The sequence below is a fragment of the Condylura cristata genome, unplaced genomic scaffold, assembly GCF_000260355.1.
Source record: "Condylura cristata isolate star-nosed mole 26May11 unplaced genomic scaffold, ConCri1.0 scaffold00044, whole genome shotgun sequence".
In the NCBI taxonomy this organism is placed as follows: domain Eukaryota; kingdom Metazoa; phylum Chordata; class Mammalia; order Eulipotyphla; family Talpidae; genus Condylura; species Condylura cristata.
In genome coordinates, this window is record NW_004567145.1 from 1,704,015 (window position 1) to 1,720,959 (window position 16,945).

General features: G+C 39.1%; 1 protein-coding gene across 1 annotated transcript in view; it reads right to left on the reverse strand.

The window, feature by feature from the left end:
* The window catches only part of COBL (cordon-bleu WH2 repeat protein), a 227,681-nt gene that overhangs the window by 82,303 nt on the left and 128,433 nt on the right, over positions 1-16,945 (reverse strand). The window contains exon 7 of the mRNA XM_012733951.1: positions 13,438-13,620. Within this exon, the coding sequence (XP_012589405.1) occupies positions 13,438-13,620 (183 nt within the window). The remainder of the gene's footprint in view (positions 1-13,437; positions 13,621-16,945) is intronic.

Below are 16,945 nucleotides of genomic sequence, written 5' to 3' on the forward strand. Positions count from 1 at the left end.
GGAGGAGATCCACATGGTGCAGCGGACCTCTCCTGCCCCACCCGCTGCTCCCCTCAGCAGTGTACTTTGTCAATCTGCCTGTTCTGCTCCCTGCTCTGTCTCTGGTGAATCCTCTCACCCTCTACATCTCTGACCTGTACCCCAAAATGTAAAAATAAGAGAAATGCTTAAATCATAATTTTACCAGTTTACTTTCATAATGAGAAATATGATTGTTGACATGATTGATAAGCAAAATCAAACTAACAAAGTATGAGGTTTGGAATAGCATGTTTACACAGTAAGGCTCTATAACACAAAGCCCAGTTTTCTATTTCCTTCGTGTCACTAAATGTCAATGTGCAGGGAAGTGGAACGCTCACTTTTCATTTTGCTCTTATCAAAAAGGCCTCCATAAAATGGCAAACTAATGACAGCTAAAAATGTGTAAGAATCTAATCTTTGTCAAACACTTGCTTCTTTAGCTGGAAAAGTCTGGGAGGAAATAATTCATAACAAAAGGTGGCTGAGAAACAACGAAAATAGCTCATTTCCTTTCTCTGTGAACTCTCATTATTGACGCCTGTTATCTCTCTACCCAAGGAACTTCCTTGGCAGCAGGGCTGTTTTTACAGACTCTGTAGAGGGACCCCACAGGTTTACAGGGAGGTTTGTTTTGGCAATGGAATTTGGTTTCCTGTGAACACAATGCCATCCGCACCTTCTCATCTCCAGAGAAAAAGGAAATGTCCCTGTCCCAGAGGTATCTCCTCAGCATTTCCACTTCCTCTAACATTTTAGAAAAAATTTCTCTGTACCATAAATGTTGTATTTCTTTTTTTTAATTTTGGATATAAACAATATATTTATTATGAAAGGAGTAGTGAAGACCCATGATTAGTTTTGCACTAGTTTTGCTTAGTAAATAGGCAGACTTTATACTTGGAATATCTGAAAAAGCAATAGTGCAATTCATTTTTTGAAATGTAGATCCAAAAACAGTTTTGTTAGGTACAGAAGAACATTATACAGTCCTACTTGTGTTATTCTTTATTCAAAAATTTCCTTTTTTTTTTCAAGAATAAAGTTCAAGATTTTACTCTTTTATCAGACTTTTAAATTCCTATTACATATTGTATAAGTATATAAATAGAGTTTCTAAATGGAGGGGAGCCAAAATATACAGGAGGCATCTCAGAATATCAGCATATACCCACATTTAAGCTGCACTGACGTATTCACAGGGATTTGGCCATGCGTGCAAAAATCGCACTACACTTCATCTTTTCAATATAAATTTAATACAGGTTTCAGACTTGTCACATTTGTATGCCTCTAGCACAGGCCAACCTGGATGAAATGAACTCACCTAGGTAGCAGTTACACCTAGGGAAGAATATTACAGATATAAGTGCAGGGTTACTCATCACTAGCTTGTCAGTGTTGCTTAACTTCCTTGACAAAGACCATGGATGCAGGTAAAGTGATTTTGTTTCTGAACGATGTTTCAACTGCAGTGTGTCACCTCCTGACAAGCAGAATGGGTTACTGAGAAAGAGTTCCATGGAACTGAACACTAAGAATGCTAAGAAACTGTTCTGCTGAGAAATCAAGGAAATACTGTATAAACTGGAGCACAGATGTATTCTTCCTTTTAGAAGAGGTTTTAGAATTGTATATAATCCCTGAGTTTTGACTCTCCAATAGCAAATGCATGATTTCCCTGTGAGTATAAGGAAATAAGTGGGCTTTCCCTTTCAATGTTCTATTTGAGAATCTCTGTATCACCCAAGCTAACACTTTCCCTGCATCATCCCTGCCTGAAGCTGCAGCCTGTGAGTCCCAGACCCCATATCCCCACTCAGTACACAGTCACCAAGGGTCATATTTTCCTCCAATCAGCACCCACCCACCCAAGTGCTTACAGCAAAGTGGTTTCTGTGACTTTACTGCTCATTGTAAACCTTGACATCTGAATTAGTACAAGAGGTAAGAACAGCCGCATATACTTCATGAAGATTTTGTAGAGATTACATTAAATGAGATGATACATATGAAGTGTTCACATAGTAGATGAACTATAGCAAGAACTGCACTGTTTTGGGGTCAGTGTCTGTTTTGATGCTGACCTTGTGTCCAACTTGCTGAGAACTAGATGAAAGGCCCTCTCTGGCCAGCAGCACTGAAAAGTTGTATGCTGGTGAGTATACTCTCTGAGACTGGTCGGCATAATAGCTCTTCATGCCAAACTGACTTAACTTATAAAATAAGCTATCCTAGTCAGGATAGCTAGGATTTTATCCACAATCTGCATGCCAACTCCTGGGAAGCAATTTAGCAATTTAGCACTCACATCTTCCTCCAGTCTAGTTTCTGGCCCCTGATCAATCTACATGTGAAGAAGGGACTCCTGAAATTAGGATTAGAATAGAAGCATACAAAGAAAGATTGCAAGTGGGAATTTCCCATGAAATAGTCTGCTGTTGCTGAATTAGACCCACATGGTATAGTCTACTCACGAAATGGTCATTTATTCGCCAGTATTTTGGAAACATAAATTTTCTGTTCCATCTTGTATTGAGAGCCTTATAGGAATTCATTTGATTTGTCCTTAAATTGCTATTGAAAGATGACATTAGGAAATGAGTATAGGCAGCAAGTTAGGTAAAGTTCATTTATAAGTTCATTTATAAGCCTAATTGAGAAATAATCACAGATTAGAAAACTGTCCCATAATTCAATTAAAAATGAAATTGGGGCCCTCCCTGGTGGCGCAGCGGGTTAAAGCACAGCACTAAGAAGCTAAAGCTGCTTACACATGAGTTCGATCCCTGCCTGCCCGGGAGGTAACCACATGGCGCGGCAGACCTCTCCTGACCTGCCTGCTGCTCCCCTCAGCAGTGTACTTTGTTGATCTGCCTGTTCTGCTTCCCACTCTGTCTCTGGTGAATCCTCTCACCCTCCACATCTCTGGCCTGTACCCCAGTTCTGTATGAATAAATAAATCTTTAAAAAAAAAATGAAATTGAACACCAACATAACAGCACACTAGCAACAGACCAAAGCTGATTCTGGAAAGGTATTCAAGGTAATGTGGACAAGCTCAGTAAACCGGGATAGCTTAGAAGACTCCTGTGCAAGAGCCACAATGCTGAGCCATCCAACTGCCAACCCCTGCTCCTTGCCAACTATACCCAAATGGACCTGTTTCTGTTCCCTCAGAGGCTACCCACTCGGGATCCCTCTCCAATTAGAGAGTTCTTCTGGTTCTTCTTCCTACCTAACAATAAATCCTTGCTTTCTGTACCTCTGGTCTCATCATTGAATTTCCTCCTTGCCAAAGACAAAAATCTAGGAGGTCCTCAAACTACAGGCCTGCCCCCCAAAATCTTGATTCAGTATGTCTACACTGCTGTATACATAAACAGTATCTCAGTTTTTCTTTGTTACTGAATTCTATCACCCTGCCTCAAATTCACATGATGAATCCCTAACTTCTACCACCTCAGAATGTGATGTATTTGGAGAACATAAGGTTTAAAACAAGGTAATTAAGTTAAAGATGAGGTAACCTTCATGGGCCCTAATCCAATTGGCTTGGTTTCCTCATTAAAAAAGGAATAAATACCAAGGACTGATGTGTACTCACAGGAAGGGTTGTGTGAGGACAAGGGAGAAGACAGTCCAGCTACATACATGTAGCATCAGGAGAAGCCAATGCTATAAACACCTTGATTTTAGACTTCTACCCTCCACAACTGTGTAAAAAATATATTTCTGTTGATTAATGCAACTAGTCTATAGAATTTTTGTCATGGCAGCTCTAGCAAACTAGTACCCTTTTAATTTAGTTGGTAGACAGTGATGATACTAGCTAAAAATTCACACTATTATGAATTCTACAATTCACAGTATACCTGAAATTGGTGTATCAGCCTTGCTCTTTAGACCTTGAGTGCCTCATCATTGATAAATGGAGATAACAGTCCCATTTTAATGGGATTTTGGAAGATTACACATGATGATGTAAGCAAAAATAACTGTCGTAGTATTTTTCCCACATATTCATCATCATTCCCTCCCTCCAACTCTTCCTGACATAACACACTTTCTTATATTTCACTAAAACAAGCATTTTCAGAATGTCCATTGACACAAGCTATGCAACCTCTATTGACTGACATATTCCAGATGGAGACAGAAATGCTCTGAAAAATCAGACTTTTCATGCTAATTTATGTTATGATCTTCCTTTTTTGTATAATCATAATATCAAAATATTCTGAACAACCTTCAGTTTACAACTGGATTGCCTCAGCCTCAAAAGGCGCTACCTGGACCTGACAAGCAAGTATTGCACCAGGGTGAGAAATTCCTTTTGAAGTCAAAAGTGATTTGACAACTGGCTGATTAATAAAAACATATGGCTGTTACTGCAAAGTCTCTCTCATTGCCAGATGGAGGAAAACCCAAATCTTATCACTCTATCTCACATAGCCTTCTATTCAGTTTCTAAAGAAACACTCAAACTTCCTATTATCTAGTCTTTAGATATGGAATATTCACCCAAGTTGCCTATTCAGTGCTAATCAGGTTTTCTACCATCTAGACTTCATGAAAACTCACTTAAACTTTCTAACAAGGTTTTTCAAAGAACCTTACCTTAATCTGATTTACAAGAAATTTCCTCTTCCTGCCCTCACTTTACTTTACCCCCTAAGATGTCTCTATGAGAATGAAAGCCGCTAAGTAATAGATAATGTTAAGGGACTTTATTTTGGTTAATCTTCACTGTGGTAAATATAGTAATATTAGTCTTAAACTTTGTAAATCTATGTACCTGTTTTAACCTTGATGGATTGATTTTAAAAATGTTATAATCTCAACTAAAGGTCAAAACGGACCCCAGACTATTCTTAGAAAAAAGGTGACTGTCATTTCATATGCTAATGTCATCCCTCTGCCTGCATGAAATATATAAAATAAACCTCTGCTGAAGGCAGAGCAGGAAGACTTGTACCCAACTCCCATTCCCATGTCTTCCTTGCACCCACTCCCCTTTTTTCCCTTATTCCCCTTTTTCTAGGAATCTTCTGGACGATGCCGTTCCCACCTTGAGACCCTGCCTGTTCTGCCCCCAATAATCCATGATTGGGGGCAAAGAGTCTCCAACAGCCCATACCATTTTTGTAATGATGTTTGGAGAAAAACAACATAGTCCCCACTGAAACTATGGATAGAATTTTATTGCTCCCGTAAGTCTTTTCTTTGAAAGAATATCCTTATTTCTGTTACTTTTAAAATATGGAATGGTGACTTCAGCTTTCAATTACCATAATGTTCTCTTCTGGGTCACCTTTCAGTTTTCTTTTTTTCCTATTAAAATATCATAGTCAGATATCTGGTCACTCTAGGTACAGAGCTCAGTTCATCAGCACTGAGAGAACTAGAGTATGATCAGCACTACTGTTCTATGACATTTCACTGGTGTAGGCTAAATCTGCTGCAAGTTATCCTTAGCCTCAGTCACTGCCAGCATCAAAACTATTGTACCTTCTTCTTGGGTGCAGCCTTTGCACTAGACCCCTTTTCTCTCACTGGAAAACGAGAGTTAGCCTTGGGCTGTGATATATGGAGGAGACTGGATAGGACCTAGGGAAAAGACGATTCATATCCAGGGTCTGTAGCACATGGAACAAACAACATTGACCTAGGTAGCCTGTACACCCTCTTCTCCTTCCTCTCAAGGTCATCTTATTAAAGTTCTGTCCAGCTGATTAAATTACTATGGAAACTCCTATTTGCTCTCAACCCACTCCCACTTAGCCTGTATATGTATCCGTCTCCATGCAGTCATCAATTAAACAAGGCCTATGCTCCCAGTGTATGTCATCAGAGACCTCCATTCAGACACTAAATCAGAACTGGTGATAAAGTTACAGCTTCTCACATGGGTCTCCTGGCTGCTTTACTCAGTTCATGTTATCTGTTCATAATATTCACTGGGGGTCCCCTGAAGGCAGGCATGCTACTTAGGATTGGGGACATACAAGAACAGGTCAGGGATTCAGTCAGGTGGTTGACAATAAGAGGCGTGAGCTCAGGAGGCTGGGATGACACTGGGTACTGTGGACTGTTGATCTTTGTTCCAAGTAGTGCTTCTACATAGTTATCCTTCTACAGAGAACAACTAAGGTGCTCTTTGAGAAGAGCTCAGAGCATAAGTAGCTCCTGCAATAGCAGCAAATTAGAAAATCACAATGTAAAATGTATATTGAGTCACACTGTCTCAGAACATCTCATCAGCCACCAAAGAGACAGAGCACCAAGGAGGGTACACCACAAAACCTTCCCAAGAGACTAATATGGTATGTGTCCAAAGCTTCAGGGTGACTCTACCAGAAGAACTGTTTTCATCTTATGGAAACTAAAATACCAGGACACAAATGGAGAAGATTATGCACTCAAGAGAAAGACATGCTTGGGGAAGGGCCATTTCTTTCCATAATAAGTCATTTTTTACTGAAGGTAGGGATATAGCGAGTGCCTTGTGTCTTGTTCCTGTGAGATTTCTGAACTTTCCAAAGAGAGATATTCAAAACAGGTTGAGGAACACACAGAAACACACAGAAGAGGCTAAAAGGCAGGAGTCTCTCACCTTCTCTACACAGAAAAAGGGAAGAGACCCACGGGCTGGAGGACAAAGGGTGAACGAAATGATAGAATCCACTAATTTCCTTGGCAAGGAAGGTCAATCCCATTTTGCAAATCCTAAATGCACTGTTCCAACCTCCTAAGGTGAGACAGAAATGTGAAAGGAGATGTGGTGCTCCATCCCGCAGGGTACACTGTTGTTGAGAGCAGGGGATGTTAGAAGGGAATCCTGGCACTGAGTTTGGGTGTAAAATTTGAAGTATATTCAGGTCTGGGATGTGTCACTGCTGACACAAGGATCCCCACCTGCCTGATAACATCTTCTTTCTCTTTTAGGCTTGTATCACCTTTTACAAAGTCACAGAGACAGTGTATCCATATCTAAGTCCAGCTTCATTTCATTGTTCTGTTTCTGTGGGTGAAGAAGGGGAGACTTCTTCACTTCTTTAAAAAGGCCAGGAGTCCCAGCCTGTCTAGAGGGAACAGAACTGGCAGTCCTGGGCTGGGTGTCCTAAAGGGAATGCTCAATCTGGCCTGAAACTGTTTCCAAATCTTAATTGAGGAAGGGACTTCATTACTAAACAGGATATTTGTAAGATTTAAGGCACAAAATTGATGGGAAATATAGTTTACCAATGCCCCCCCCCCAAAAAAAAGCATGACATGCACAAGTGGTTATTGTGAAGAAAACTGTTTAAGAGGCATTGGAGGATGAAAGTGACAGGATCTAACTAGCAGGGGAGAAAGATCTGGGTTATTGCAAAGCACTGAATAGAGGACAGAGACTGAGGCCAGGGGAGAGTGGGATGGGTAGAAGTGAGGAGAGAAGAAATGCAGAATTTTTCACTTTGCTCACATTTCTTCCATTTTACCTTTATTTTGTGATGCGATTGTGCCCATTTAACAGATGGGAAAGAGGAGCTGGGCTATGTACCAAATGGCAGAGGCCAGCCTTCAGACCACACTAGATGTGGATGTTCCTTTCCCTCCTCTGATGGAACATACATTTAAGCATTCCGGCAGTGGTGTTTAAAGATGTTCTGTAATATTCTAATTTCCTGACTCTCATAATGAGCCAAAAAATGATGCTTCAAGTAATAATACTTTTTACCTAATTTCCAACATCAATTTTCCTAGTTATTCATATAGTATTAAATTCTAGAACTGAGGACATGGCACTGAGATACCACAGTATCTCAGTGTCTCAGTATGATTGAGTATCAAATACAATTTTCAACAAATATTTATTAAATACATAGGAAAATATTACTTAGAAAAATCCATTTTGGGTTACAGTACTAACTGGTCGTAATATAAACTCCATCATTTTTTATTTTAATAACTAGCATCACTAGTCATTTTAGTCCCAAAACAATGTTTGAGAAAACTTAGAAATGTGTGTGTCCTGCTGAAATTTAATTTGTTGAACATAATGAATGCACTAATTCAAATACTATAAAAGAAAGCAAAATAACTAAAATATTTTTCAAATTACTTTTTTTCACATTAAAAAAAGTAATCAGCAAAAAGCAGGTATATTTGAATGTACATTGGATAAATTAATGACTAGCTGTTTAGCCTAAGTTTGCAGTCAATGATAACTGAAATTTGACAACAGTATTGTCTAGCAAATTTCCAAAGATAATTATTTTTTTTAAAGATTTATTTATTTATACATACATAACTGGGGTACAGGCCATAGATGCAGGGGCAGTGAGAGGATTCACCAGAGACAGAACGGGGAGCAGAACAGGTGGACTGACAAAGTACACTGCTGAGGGGAGCAGCAGGCGAGACAGGAGAGTTTTGCCTCACCATATGGTCACCTCCAGGATGGGGATAGAACTCATGCTGAAGTGGCTTTAGCTTCTTAGTGCTATGCTTTAAACCATGGCGCCACCAGGGAGGGCCCTTGATACTTATTTTTAATCACCTGACAGATTAAAAAGTGAAATTATATGCCGTGTCATCTGCAAATTGTTGCACCAAAGGAACAATTTGTGATTAATAGGAGGTTTCAGTCTTTAATAGATAAACTAAGTCAGCTAAATAAGGATAACCTGACAACATTCTACTCTGATTATCCTCACAGGCTCCTCCACTACTCTGCAGGTATGGATTAGCTGGTAGGTGCTCATAATTTGCCAGAAAGATAAAACACTGCTTCAATAATATTTGTCATTGTTTAAGAGAATGAGCTTTTTCCAGGGGCCTAGTAATTATGCATTATATCTTTGGTATTTGTAACAACGAGTTTCACTTTTAATCTGCCATTTGACTGATGCAAGATCCTGGCTGGAGCATTTCAGCCTCCCTGTCTCAGGCACACTCCTCCAAGTACTACTTTTCATCTTTACTCTGCTCTGAAGCTTGAGCCTAAGGAAATGAGATACAGAAGATGAGTGACTTGCCAAGGTCGCATTTCCAGGAATGACAGAGTGGGAATCTACACCAGGGTCAGTCTCAGATCCCTTACACCATGCACCCGAAAAACCAGTTTTGATTGCTCACATTGCAGGGGAAGGAAAGAGGACTAGAGGGTGAGTGAAGGGGTGCACAACGAGGTACCTGAGCCCGCAACCCCCAAACGCCTGTACTGAGCCATCCATCGGCAGTCCAAGTGGAATAGCCTGCAGAGGTGAGTTATATTTCTTTGGGGCTCTGACCCAGCACAAGGCAACAAGCAAGAATCTGAGACACTGATCTGGCCAAGGACAAGGCAACACATCATCTTAGCATGAAGTGGATCTTAAGGGCAACCCGAGTCTCAAAGATGGAAATGGAAGCCAGAGTCCACCCAGAACAGACAACTCCTTTGGCTTTCAACATGAGAATCCAGGGTTCTAATGTGAAGAAGTGAGAGCTGTTCAATTATTAATTTATTTTAACTTAGACTTAGGCATTAGCTAACAGGCAACAGCTAACTTTATTACAAACTGCACAGCAAAAATTCACCTATTTTCAGGTAACTTTCTGCTAAAGAATCTGTACATATCCATTAACACTGTTTACCCTGAGTGGTGCTGCTTTTCATATTTGATTGGTAGTCAGATTTTTGAGCAAGAGGATAAGGGCCAGAGCAGTCTGTGGATGGGTAGCTATCAAAAGTGTTACCTGGGAACCTGTTGAAGTTCAGATTCTGAGAGCTCACCCCTAACCTACTGAATCAGTCTGGGATGAGAGCCACAGAAGATGTGTTTTAATAAGTCCTTTAGGATGTTTCTGATACTCAAGTTAAAAAAATACTGACTTAGCATATGGACCATATCTTATTCTTGTTTAAATGTTCCACACAGTTAAAACTACCCTTGAGATACTGGGAGGATATAAGAGGACACCTCCTTATCACTTGTGCCATCTGACACATTTCTCTGCTAACAGGCTTACACAAAGACACCTTTTGTTTCTTTCAGTGGAGATCTCTTTTAAGTTTTTAGAAATACAAAACACAAATGATCAAATTATGAGTATTATGATCAGGTAACAAATACTGACATAAATATTACATTTTTAAACTGGAAGATGTTTGAAATTTTTCTATCTCTCACTAAGTATTACATTTTTAGTACTAGCTGATAAGGAAAGGCCTTTAAACTATGAAAATTTAAGCATTACTATTTCTTATAAACTAGTCATGTCCTTGAATTTAAGCCTTGCTTTCTCATTCAGAACATTGGTGCTAGTAACAGTTACATATAAATAAGGCCTTCCTAACAAATATCTTATCTTTATATGGAAGGAAGTTCATGGAGAAGGAACTGACGTTCTTCCCCAATGGTGACGACAATTCATTTTTTTGAGTGTTTCCAAGAATTCAGTAAATAACAAAATAACATTCATTAAAAAAAAGGGCATGTTCATAGCAAATGCTAAAATCTTGTCCATATGCTGTTTGTATACTTTAAGAAGAATATGCTTTTGTGAGCCATTTTCTACACTTTTTCTTTGCCAAATAGGTTTCAGTAAAAAGCTTTTACTGCCTCAGTAAAACTGAGGCACTATTTTTACATACAACACTATTTTTCATTCAGAATTCCCAGTTCTCTATTTACTGTACATTTTCTCACTCATGTAGACTTTATACACCATGGATACACACACACACAAAAAAAAAAAAACAGAAAAACATAGCATATTTTCTAGATGGAAAATTTTTTTAAATGCTGATGTAGTTTAAGATCTATATTTTATGATATCAGGAAGATAATTTGTAGCAAAAAGTATAGACACTAGAATTTACAGTTTCACAGCTGAAGAAACAACCCTTTCAATCAAAACCAGAAAGAAATACCCAGGGATAAATATTTGAAGGGTGGTAAACGCTGTAAATTATGATTTGTATGTTATGAAAAAGTTCAGAGTCCACAACCAAATAAAATAATGAGGTTTACTATAGACAATTACGGGAAGCAACTTCATGTGCTGTCATGCAAGCCTACAACAAAATGACACACCTTTGTGCCTAAATTCCTTTTACTCAAAAGACAGCTAAAACACCATGAAAAACTTAAATTGGCAGCACTCTGAAGATATTGGGAAGTACAAAAAGCAGAAATTTCTCTCTAAAATGTGTTACTACATTAAGGCTTTTCAGACAGTTTTAGGAGTTTGAATAGAACAATGTGTGGGCTGGGAATAGGGTGGTCTTTTAGGTCTATTCCTGCAGGCTAGATAAAGATGATTTATTTATAAAGACAAATAGACAGATGATCTGATACCTGGACAGGCAACCAAGAAGAAGATAGTAAATAAGATGTCACTATGCTGCCCCACAACATCGCAAAGGCAACTTCCAACCACCATGTAGGTGCCAAGTGTGCACTGTGGGGCCATACTTAGTTTCTTGTTTATTTTAAGGAAAAGACAGTTTATGAGAGAACTAAAAAGGGTTCAAACCTTAAGAATAGTGAGAATGTGCTATTGCTGAACATTGTGAAGCAGCAACAAATCAGGTAACAGGAGAGCAGAGCAAAGAATCAACAAAGAGTCAACAAAATGGGTTTAAAATGCTGTAAAAGCTCATGTTTATGGTATGGAAATGCCCTTGTGAAGATGGGGTACAAATGACTGAGAAATTCCTCAGCTTAATGAAAAAGAATGCATCCAGACTTTACATCAAAAGCTGACCTAATCTCTCAGAACACGTATGATGCAGTCTGGCTGCTAGAACTCCATTTCTAGACGAATTCAAAGCAGGATTTCATCCTGGCCACTATTAGGTGTTGTCCCTACCACACTTAGCTCAAATAAGGATGGAATTTAAAAACCCAAAGTTCACATTTTTTAAAGTATCACATTTCAAGTCAGGAAAAGAGGAAGTTACTGTTTTAAAGAGTAGTGGGAAAAGTGAGGGTTGGCTGTTTCAAAAAATGTTTTAGGGTACATGAATACATAGAGGAGAGGGACCTGAGTTGGGGGCACCAGCTGCTGAGAATAGGGATTCTTCTCAGTGAGCAGGTCGTGACTTAGAAAGGCATTAAGTTGCTCAAAGGTAAGCATAAAAGAGAAGGCTTCTTAAATCAAAGATTTTTCCCAAATAAATGATATGTTACAAGACAGCAACTTAAGGGCTGTCCTTGGTGGTACCACAGGTTAAAGCACAGCACTGTGAAGCTATCAGCAGCTGCTTAGGCATGAGTTCAATCCCCAGACAGGGAGGTGACCCATATGGCACAGCAGACCTCTCCTGTCTTGCTCACTGCTCCCCTCAGAAGTGTATTTCATCAGTCTGCTTGTTCTGATCTCCACTCTGTCTCTGGTGAATGCTCTCACCCTACACCTCTGGCCTGTACCCCAGTTCTTATGCATGAATAAGTGAATCTTTAAAAAGAAAGAAAGAGAGAAACTTAATATACAAAATATTCTCACCTCCCCTGTGAATCTGAATATGGGGCACCCATATATTATATTATGTATCACCCCTGTTCTATACAAACTTCATATTTCTTAAAGTTCTTAAGTGTGTAATTTCCTCATTAATTAATAACAATGAGCACAATTTCAATGCTAAAAATAAAGTAAATGTTAATTTACTTTAAGGCACAAAAAAATAGTTTCCTTCCTTCCATGCTGACAACAAAGTATATACTCTAGTCACTAAAGGCACAAGCTTGAAGGATTATATTCTTCTTGGGGAACTTCCAGAGAATTAACTGGTTTACTTAAAAGGCATACTGGTCAATATGGAGGTGTCTCAAAACATTAAAAAAGAACCTCCTTTTGACCTAATAATTCCACTCCTAGGTATCTATCCCAAAAGTTCAAAAACACTAATTTGAAAAGGAACCACAGTTATTACTGCATTATTTATTATAGCTAAATTACAGAAAAAACCTATGTGCCCCAGAACAGATGAGTGGATCAAGAAGATGTGGTATATACACACAATGGAATACCACTCAGTGACCAAAAAAGATAATTAATGCCATTTGCAGGGACATGGATAGAGACTGAAAGGATACTGCTAAGTGAACTAAGTGAAGGGAAAGATAAGTACCAAATGGTAAGCTAATACGTGGAATATAAAGTAAATAAATTAATAGTCACATAAAGTCAAGCTGAAAAACTAACTCTTAATAGCTGACTAAAGATCTGAAGCATCAAGAAAGAGAAGAGTGAGGGAGGAGTAAGAACAAAGAGCGAAGGGCGCACCCTGAGTTATGGCGGTGGGCCGTAGGTGAGTGGGCGGTGGGCGCACTATGGCGGTGATGCCTGGAGGTATCCCAGTGTTACTCAGTTAAAAAAATAATTAATCAATTAATTAATAAAGAGAGGCATGCTGAACTAGAGCTGCCCTTTACCTACCTTTTCCGACACCCTGTCTTGCACAGGTGGCCCTGCACTGGGGAGTGGGGGAGGCAGTGGAGCTCGGCGCTTCTTCATGTCTGACTTCATAGACACTCCTGAAATGTTGCTGAGGGACAGGGATGTCCCCAGTGTGATGGAGTGTGACTTCAGAGAGGGGGAATTCGGTGTTGTTAAATAGCCCTGCTGGAAGAAGAGACAAACAAGAAATCTCATCAGTATGAGACTACAGCTCTGTGGATGAAGGCTCAAACCTAGAACAAGGTGCAGGCATCCATCCCAGCACTAATATCAACATTTCCAGAATGGACGAAGCAAAACTTTTAATGTAGAAAAACTTAGTAAATAGAAAACATTTTCACTTTGCTAGGATATTACATTAAGATATTTACATGACAAATCCCTGCTGCAAGGATTATTTTCTTAATCATAAAGAACATGACTGATGTTTTGAGTATCTAAGAACTTAATATTGACCAGTCTAAGGTATGAATCAACCTCCTTAAAACTTTACCCCATCATTAGAGTAAGCTTAGGTAACAACAAAAAAGAAGTAACAGTCCCAGATGTACACTTTTTCATTGAGAAACCAAGTTTAGCCACCTTGTTTCCAGGAGTGGCTTCCATTCTAACTTTCAGAAGTTATAAACTAATGACATTCTATGGAGTCATGATGTGCCACGACAGATAACAAATAAATGAAACAAACACAACCCAACACACTATTTGCTCCCAAGGAGCAATTTCTATATGGGGACTGATGGGAGACAAGACTGGATTGCAGTCTTGTCTCACTCTAGGCTGCTTAACAGAATCATAGATCAGAGGATTTAGAGAACAGAAACTCTAAATTCAAATTAAAGTGAAAATACAACTACCATCTGCTCTGGTGCTCTTTCTCCCTTCCCTACCTGGTTTCTCAATCAGCAAGGTGCCCAGGAGTATTTCACCTTGAGATCTCTGCAATAGAGAGGCACCCTCCTGGACTCCATTCCTGGTTTTGTCTCTTATAATTGGCATGAACTTGGTAAGTGTCTTAATTCCTCTCTGTCTCAGTTCACCTCCTATAAAACTGGAGTGATAACAGCTCTTATATCACAAAGTTCTCAAAATGCACGGGTTACTACATGTAAAACAGCACTAGAAAGTTCTTGGCACAAAGGAAGCACCCAGTATAGGCTAACTCTTCAGATGTCAATGTAATTGCTTATTTGTATGTCTCCTTGCCTATAAAAGTGGAAATTCCATGAGGACACAGATTATTGCCTATTTTGACCTATTATCATATATATGCCTTCAGCTCCTTCTAGAGTTTAGTGTGTGGAAGGCCTGAATCAACAGTCTCAAGAATGAAGAGCATACAGATGACCTCTGGTGGCTCTCTCACATTTCTCTCACATGATGATCTTGTGGAAAAGACTTCATTTATGCAACTAGTTCTTCATATTTAAAGTAAATAAACAAAGGAAACCCATCATATTCAGCAAGGGTCTTGTATTACCTGTGCTCAAATTCAACTTCTATACCTCCCCACCATATACATCACTTAGTTCCCTTAAAAGATTCTTGGGACTCATATCTTCTTGTTCTTAAATATCATTGAAATTGAAGGAAAAAACCAACCCCTGGGGTTGCTTTTCATGCCAGTTCATACTTCTTTATAAGACACATCAAAGTTACCCAATACCTGTCGCCACAGGAAATAAGGAAACAATGGATGGAAAACAGTTTGATACCCCCAAAGTGTGCTAATATCAATATAGGCTTCCATGGAAATGTGAGCATGTCTCCGAACACTTGACTTCCGCAGACATCAGACTGGTTTCTAAGCAAATAAGTCAATAGAAAAGTAACTCACATTCAGTATTTTCTCTGTCTTATACTTACTTGACGACAGAATACAGATTTACCTAACAATGCAGGGTCCACATGATAAAACAGAGTAATGAAGTAAATCAGAGTGGGGCCTGCCTAGTTCACTTTAGAACTTTGAAGGTGTTTCACTGGATGCTAGCTATACTCAAATGCCCCCACATGCAAGGTGGATACAAACATTTTTGTAGTTTGTTAAAACTTCTAAATACAATGAAACTACTCATACACTAAGCCAGTACTGCTATCTCTGAAGTATGCTCAGCCTTACTGACATTCCGTAAACACGATGTTCATGACAATATATTTCCCAACTCTGATGCTAATTGCTTTTCTTCACTCCACCCTGTCTAGACTTGGAACTTCTAGTCCTCTTGTCCTTGGTTCTCACCACAACTATGCATGCCTGCCTGATCACTCAGCACCACTGTGAGTCCACTTCTGTTCTTTGAAGCCCTGATGATTATTTGAAGCTCTGTGAAGAACACACCCTTAAATGTTTATATTGATTTTGGATATTAATTCTGAAATACTTCCGCTTCATATAGAAGATTGACATCCTAGACTGTCAACTCCTAGAGTTGAAGAACGAGAGATGAGGTTCTGATGGCACAGTGCCCACAATGTAAACCTGAGCAGGGATCTTAACAGCAGAAACATATTCATCTTTAAAATGGGAGAAGTTCCATTTTCTTCAAATTTGCTGCATCACCTAGTATGTTTCAACCACATTATAAATATCCAATATATGCCTGGTTTCCCTGATAATTCTCTCATTTCTTGAGAATGTACCTAAGAATGAACTCAGTTGGGCTACAACAAGGCTTTAAAACCAAACCAGAGCCCAGGGTACACTCCAACCCCATCACCTGAAAGGTCTGCCATGACAATAGGCTTCTCACCATCTATATCTGCATCTCCTAAACAGAACTAAATTTTGACATGTTATTTTTAGTCTATATCTGTTCTACTCAGCCCATAAATTCTCTCCCCATAAGCCCTGTGACCCTGCACAGTCACAGAGAGGCCAATTTCAGGGTCCACTAGACCTGGTCTATTGCCCTCCTTTTAGTTCTGCTACACAAATGTTACACAACCTTCAACCCATGGGTAGCCAAAGTGTTTGTGCTACACAGAGAATATTTGTGGTTTAACTCCTCTCTTTTTTCTTACTTTTGGAATTTGTACACAGACTGTAGAAAACAATGCACTGGATAATTGGGGTGGAAAACACCATTAAGTATAGGATGTCCTTTAAAATGCTGACACATAGCAACATTACATAAAATGGAAAACCATGACTCCAATTTTCAAGATATCCTGGCCATATCCTAGCATTCAAGTTTTTGGTGTTTTCTCCCATTAAAATGTGGCAAAATTCCATGAGGGACTGACCACAGCTTGCCTGCTAGAGGGATTTGGTTTCCTATTCCTGTCCAAACTAGCCAATAACATCTTTTTTTCAAAAGAACAAGTTCTTGTAGAGGATTTAGTTTTTTGTCCCTGTCCAAACTTTTTTTTAAATGCCATGTAATTTTTCTTGTCTTTCCCTAAATGTTGGTATCAAAACACAGATATTGTGTAAAATAACAAGCACTGTATTTTAAAGTAGTTTTTCTCTTGTAAGTCCACTCTG